Consider the following 7,406-nt stretch of genomic DNA (forward strand, 5'->3'; position numbering starts at 1 on the left):
AGTCAAGTTTGGTAACAAGCCTGTGCTCTGTCTGGGAATTCAGTCCGGGTGTGGTCTCTCAGCGCTCTGGAGGCTGAGGTATGAGGATTGCTGGCAGTTTGAGGCCAGCCTGTGTGGCATTTGGAGCTCAAAGCTTCAGTTACTCCTTTACAAAACAAGTTTGAAACTGACTTGGACTACACTATGAAACCCTGTCTCAAAACAAACAAACAAACACAACACCCAAAACAAACACAATGCCCAAAATAAACAGAGTCCTCGGAACCCCTCCATGGAGTCAGGTGTAGTGACATCCTGGTCCCAGGGTTTAGCTCCTTCAGTCACAGTTGGAACTTAGACCTGGAGAGTGAGCACACTCTTATGGCGATCCCTTAGAATCACAGGATTTTGGCAGGCTGAGGCAAAAAGATTGTTGAATGCAGTTTTAAAGTCAGCCTGTGCCACCTAGTGAGATGGCACATCTCAAAATGACATAGTCTCAAAAACGAGAGAAAGAAAGAAAGAAGGAAAGAAAGAGAGAAAGGAAGGACATATCATATGCTTTGTGTCTGTCTCCATCCTATCCTTCCACATTGCTGTTATCACAGAGGAAGTCAGGACTAGAACTCAAGCAGGTCAGAAAGCAGGAGCTGATGCAGAGGCCATGGAGGGACGTTCCTTACTGGCTTGCCTCTCCTGGCTTGCTCAGCCAAGACCTCCAGCCCAGGGATGGTACCACCCACAAGGGGCCCTACCCCCTTGATCACTAATTGAGAAAATGCCCCACAGCTGGATCTCATGGAGGCACTTCCCCAACTGAAGCTCCCTTCTCTGTGATAACTCCAGCCTGTGTCAAGTTGACACACAAAACCAGCCAGTACACAGGGTTTCTCTGTATAGCCCTGATTGTCCTGGAACTCACTCTGTAGACCAGGCTGGCCTCGAACTTAGAAATCTACCTGCCTCTGCCTCCCAAGTGCTGGGACTAAAGGCGTGCACCACCACTGGTCATAATTGACTGAATAGCAATAAATTCACACAGTTCAGCAGTTTCAATGACAGCAGCTTCTGGATAACCCTGCCTACCTTGGTGGCCTGACCATGTTCTTTATTACTACTATTAATTCATATCACACAGCACACAACAACTATATCTACATCTGTGTATATACATGACTTTATGAATTAATAAAAGTTCATGAGGGTCCAGCAGCATTTGGAAATGGAAGGAATGCAAATGAATGTATTCATAAAATGAGAAAAAGCTGGATGCGGTGATACAGAGGCAGAAACAGTGGTCTCTGTGAACGTGAAGCTAGCCTGCTTTACCTAGTTTCTTAGTTTAGGGTTACTGTTGCTTAGAGGAAAGCGCATATTTGGCTTACACCTCTATATCTCTGTTCATCATCATAGGAAATCAAGATAGGCATTCAAACAGGGCAGGGCCCTGGAGGCAGAGCTGATGCAGAGGCCATGGAGGGGTGCTGCTTACTGGCTTGCTCATCATGGCTCGTTCAGCCTGTTTTCTTTCTTTTTTAAAGAGTTATTTATTTGATGTATATGAGTACACTGTAGCTTTCTTCAGACACACTAGAAGAGGGCATCGGATCCATTACAGATGGTTGTGAGCTACCATGTAGTTCCTGGGAATTGAACTCAGGACCTCTGGAAGAGCAGTCAGTGCTCTTAACCACTGAATTATCTCTCCAGCCCTTGTTTTTGTCTTTTTTGAGTGTGGTTTCATATAGCTTTGGTTCATATGGAATTTGCTAGAACTCATCGTAATCCTCTTGCCTCTGCCTCTCTACAGCTGGGATTATAGGCATGGCAGGTGAATCTCTGTGAGTTCAAGGCCAGCCTGGAATTCTAGCACAACCAGGGCTTCCAAGAGAAATGAGAACCATGGTCTTGAAAAACAACAAACAAACAGTGACAGAGGATGATATGCCTGGTTTGTAAACCAGAGGACCTCTCTGGGGATTGATTCCAAGGTGTGGGAAACCAAAGCATCCCAGAATCAACCTACTGAGGCCCGGAGAGGGGAGAGGGAGCCAGGGGCCTGGAGGCATGGGCACAGCTGTATTCTCTCACCCAAGAAGACTTCCTAACCCGTACACTCAGTAGCTTGTCACTCCTCCCTCAGACATAGGTTTTTTTCTCTCTCTCTCTCTCATGCCATGGCTTTTCACTTACCATGGCTCAGTGAAAGCACTGCTGGCTCTGTGTTCAGACTCTTTTTCTTATGGTTCTGGTATTCAGCTGAGCTGTACCAGCTTCCTGGCACGTGGACTCCTGTCTCCACCCATGGAGATGGGGAAAATGCCAGCAAGCTCTCTAGTGTCTCTTCCTCTTTGTTTGTTTGTTCATTTCTCTCTCTCTCTTTCTCTCTCTCTCTTTCTCTCTCTCTCTCTCTCATTTTGTATATGTGTATGTGCATTGAGGCCAGGGGATAATCTCAGCTGTCATTCTTCAGGATCTGTCCACCTTACTTTATGACACACTGGACTGGAGTTCACCAGGACTGGCTGGTCCATGTCCTGCCTGTGTGCTGGGATTACAAGTATGCAACACCATCCCTCACTTTTCTACATGATTCTGGTGTGGGAACCCAGGTCCTCTGGTTTCCAAACCAGGCACATCATCTATGGAGTCTTCTTCCAGCACTTCCTTTTCTTACAAGGACATCCATCAGATACTGACAGCCCTCTTTATGATTTAATCTAATCATCCCCCAAAGGGGGCCACCTCCAAATACTGGGGCTTAGGGCTTCAATATATAAACTTGGAGGACATGATTTAGCTCATAGACACATGTCAGATCTCACTGGAGTGTCATGGCTGACTGCTCACCTATGCAAACATGCTACATCTACTTGGTGGTTGGTCACTTTATGCAGAAGCCCCCAGAGGAGAGCTAACCTGCACCGCCTCCCCATTCTAAAAGTCCCAACTTCACCCTCATGGTCACCCCCCTGCAGCAATGTCTTCCTAGGTTTGTCTCGTTAGTGCCTGGGAGTACCCCCTCATCCCACTGGGTACCAGTCACTGCCTGCATCCATTCAGCCACCAAGGTCTATGGTTCCCCACAGGTGTGAAGTGATTCCAGGGGATATTTTGCAATGAGTGGAGATTGCCTTGGTTTCACAACTAGAGTATGCTATGTGCCCTGGATGAGCAGCTTGGCTCTGCTGTTGCTACTCTTGCACATGCAGACCCAGATGACAGAACAACAAGTTATACCCTGGAGTCTGCTGACACCACCGCTTTCCAAGTACAGGAACTTGCTGGGTCAAAACATGACTGCCACCAAGAGTCAGTCTAATCAGGTGTCCCTGGACCTACTCAAAGTGGCAACTTCTAGCTCTGGTCTATTTGTCCTCATTGGCTTGGGTGTGTCCAGGTCTGTCCATTTCAATCATACCTGCTTTGTGGTATCCCTGGCTACCAGGTTGGTTTTCTTTTCTCTTTCTTCCTTTCTTCCTTCCTTCCTTCCTTCCTTCCTTCCTTCCTTTCTTTCTTTCTTTCTTTCTCTCTCTCTTTCTCTCTCTCTCTCTTTCTTTCCTTCTTCCTTCCTTCCTTCCTTTCTTCTTTTTTTTTTTCATTTTGTTTTTTTGAGACAAGGTTTCCTTTTAGTAGCTCTGGTTGTCCTAGAGCTCTTTCTAATAGACCAGTCTGACCTTGAACTCACAGAGTTCTACCTACCCATGTCTCCTGAGTATTAAAGGCATGTCAGCATTGCCCAGCATGGTTTCCTATTTTCTATACTCCTTCCCCATGAGCTGCCATTGCTCAAGACAGGTTGAAAGACCCACAGCTGGCTTTGCTCCTGAGCCCCTGACTCACACTGTGGGCATCTGCTCTGTGTCTTCCTGTGCACTTGTTGACCTCTTTATCCAGATAAGACCCAGGGGCCCCACCTCCCAGGGCATAGAATGTGAGAGCCACAAAGTGACCTTCAGTCTGTCTGTGGCCTCAGCGGACACCTGTCAGCCCCCATTTCCCCCTGCCCTTTGCCCCCAGCCCTGTCCCCCACTGCAGGACACAATCCTTGAACTTCTTCCAGGAGGGCATTCCTTTTCCTTTTAAGATAAGGTCACATAGTCCAGGACAGCCCGGGATTACAGATGTGCTTCTCCAGGACCAACCCATCAAAGGCCACCGAAACTCCGATAGTGACTCAGTTTGAACTCCCTACGGCTTTGATTGTAGTTTATGTCAAATACTACTCCCCTAACTAGCAGACAAGATGTGGTTGTTTCCTGCCACCTACCATGAGCCCTCTGCTGTGTTTTACTGATGGCCTGGGGAAGCTCTGCTCACTTGACTGGTTCTCTGTCTCTCTCCCCTGTTCCACTGTTTGTCTCCTTCCTTCATGGGTGTGTCAAGACAAGGGTAAGGCACCTTTTCTATCTGTGGGCGTCTAAGTATGTTCTCTGAGAGATGTGATCCAATATTCCTTACAGGTGACAAAACAATGGTGTTTGCTCCCAGTGGTCGGTAGATAATAGCTCCTGGAGGCAATGCCTCCTAACTGCTGGGACCTGTGAAAGGGACACTGTGTAGAAAGGTTCTTCCCAGATCTGATGAAGTTAGGGATTTTGGCAAGAGGGTCATTCAGGTGGGTGATGGCTTGAGTCACAGGCAGGTGGGCTGCGGATATAGCTCAGGAGCAGAGAACTTACTGAACATGCTGGAGGCTCTGGGTTCCATTCCCAGTACTATGATAGGTGGACAGGAGATGTGTTCTAAGACAAAAGCCATGTAAAGACAGAGACAGCGATTAGAAAGACGAGGTGAGTCAAAGCTTTCTGGTAGGTACCTGAGGCTGGGAGACATAGAGGATGCTCTTGCACGGCCTTCCAAGGGAACTGGGTGCCATCTGGTTGCCCACCTGGCCTCGAGAACCCACATCTGAGGGACCCCTATACCTGGCTGGGGTGGTCCATGGCAGCTGGCGCCCAACGTAGCACTCAATTGTTCCCAGTACTTCCTCTCTCTCTCTCTCTCTTACTCTCTTTCTCTCTCTCCTTTCTGTCTTTCTCTCTCTTCCTTCTTTCTTCTTTTCTTTCTTTTTTTTAAATTTTGAGATGAGATTTTACTCTGTAGCTCTGGCTAAACTAGAACTCTTTGTGTAGACCAGGCTGGTCTCAAACTCATGGCAATCCTCCTGCCAGAGCTTCCCAAGGACTGGAACTACAGGTGTGAGCCACCATGTTCAGCTTGGTTGTGGATTTCTGTCTTCAGTGTTGTGAGAGAACACAGCTCTGCTGTCTCGGTCACTTTGGGACATTTGTCTCAGCAGCCTGGCACAGGACAGAACAGGGGACAGGAAGCTCCCTAATGGTTTAATTTCACACTCTGCCCATTGCTCTCAGGATCACAACTGTGTGAGTTCCTCTCTGGTTTAGTTTTCTTTAAAATGTATCGCTACTGAGCTGGGTTTCACACAGCCTGCAGCCTACACACAGTGTAGCTTCACACCTGGGGGTGGGAAGTCATCTTTGGGACCCGCCTGATGCTCTTAGGCAAGGCCACTCCATATAAGTCATCCTATGTCATCTTGGCTCCTACTGTGCACCCTACCTGGGCCCACATGGGCATTTAGCTCTGAAACTAGCAAAGATTCATGGGACAGAGCTTTGTAGTGTGGTGTGGCTTCCACTAGCTGGGCTCCAACCACAAAGAAAGGTTATGCCAGACACCAACTGTCAAAGACACCCTCTTTTCAACCCTGAACTGGGGGTGTGTTTGATGTCTGAGTTAGGGAGGAGTGGGGCATGGGGTCTGGTCACCAATGAGAGACAGTGGACTGATTTCAGTCTCCTGCTTCTCAGAACCCAAGAGGTACTACTCTGTGAGGCACAGAAACACTGGGAGCCTCTAGCATCCCGTCCCAGAAACACTGATTTGTGCCAGAAGCTGTGAGCATGTCAGAAACAATCATAGTTACACTCAGGGAGGTTAAATAACTCAACTTAACTCCACACAGAAAATAAATAGGAAATAAAGATATGAGTGACATCTACCTTGGTAAGCCCGCCCCTCCCTCCCACCCCTCTCTCCCAACCACATGCCTATAAGGTCTCCTTTAGAACTGTCAGGGCCCCTTCTTCTGCCCTAGGTGTGCATTGATCATAGTAAAGTAGAAATGAAGTTTCCTTGGTTAGCCAGACAGGGACAGTAGTATTGAGGAGATAGTATTGCTGTTGGGGCTCCAGTGAGATTTACCTTTTTCCTTTCAGCTAGCTGCCCAGCGGCCTCTCCATGCCTTGGAAACCCACCCGTCCTGTCATTCCAGTGTCATTCCTCAGTGGAGCTAGGGAAGAGTTGGCAAAGGAAGGGTGTGAGATTTAAAAGCAGCCGCCCCACAAGGACAGACTCACCATGCTGTCAGGCATGGGCGTAGGAGTGTGGTCCAAGGGCACTTAGAGTAATTGGCAGAAGTAGAAGCAGAGGCAGAGGCAGAGCCAGCGGGATAGGAGAAGAGCCATACATCTGGAGCCAGAATGTCCACTAAAGGCAAACACCTACAACCTGAGCAGGGGTAGGTGCACCTGCTGAGAGGAATCATAGAGCGGGGCCAATGGCGGACAGAAATGGGACGGGGAGGTCATAGGTCAGGGGAAAGGCCAAGAAAGAGCCCAGGGGTTGAGACCACTAAGGAACCTAGAATTGCAGAGTGCTAGGTGAGCCAGGGGGTCCATGGCAGAGGTGGAGCCAGGGGGATGGTGGTATTGATCTTCCTTGTCCTTCTGAGCCTCACAACCCTGTGATAGATAGGTTCCTGGAAGCACCCAGCTTCCTGGGGGTAAAGACAAGCTCCATCTGTCCTGGAGGAGTTCCAGGTGACATGAGGCAGCTTTGTGGGTATATGGGGACCTGGTTGAGCTGTGACCAGATTGTTAAAAGGAGAGGGACTTCTTAGGAGACCAGTCCAGAGCTGAGTTTCTGGTTTCAAGTTTCAAAAGCCACATTCTGGGGGGTGGGGGCAGAATAACACAAACCTGTAATCCCAGCATTCTAGAAACAGAGGCAGGGGGGGGGTCCTGAACTCAAGAATTCAGTCATGTTTTAAATTCTGTATCAAAAAGCAAATGAAAAATGAGGCTGGGGATGCAGCTTAGCACAGAGTGCTGACCTAGTGTGCAAGAAGCCCTAGCTGTTGTGGGTCGCCCTGGTGCTGTTAGTATTTTAATGTTAGTTCTGCTTCCTCAATCGGGGTTGCCGTAGATCATGTACTCAGGTGACCTCACAGGGTCTTCTCCCCATTCTGACTGCTCAAATACAGGCTAGAGCCCATGATTGGGCAGTGGAAGGGAAAGGTGGGTCTGGAGGTCTCAGAGGGAGAGGAGAAAGCAGGAGGGAGGGAGAGAGGGAGGGGGAAGGGGAGAGAAAGAGAAAGAGAGAGAGAGAGAGAGAGAGAGAGA

At 48.6% G+C, this 7,406-nt stretch overlaps 1 protein-coding gene across 1 annotated transcript in view; it reads left to right on the plus strand.

The window, feature by feature from the left end:
• The first annotated feature begins 6,380 nt into the window (after positions 1-6,380).
• LOC116101389 (aldehyde dehydrogenase family 3 member B3) overlaps positions 6,381-7,406 on the plus strand; it is a 12,157-nt gene continuing 11,131 nt past the window's right edge. Inside the window, exon 1 of the mRNA XM_031384967.1 lies at positions 6,381-6,523. Coding sequence (XP_031240827.1) covers positions 6,486-6,523 — 38 coding nt within the window. The 5' untranslated portion in view covers positions 6,381-6,485. The remainder of the gene's footprint in view (positions 6,524-7,406) is intronic.

Source organism: Mastomys coucha, unplaced genomic scaffold (assembly GCF_008632895.1).
Source record: "Mastomys coucha isolate ucsf_1 unplaced genomic scaffold, UCSF_Mcou_1 pScaffold21, whole genome shotgun sequence".
NCBI lineage: Eukaryota > Metazoa > Chordata > Mammalia > Rodentia > Muridae > Mastomys > Mastomys coucha.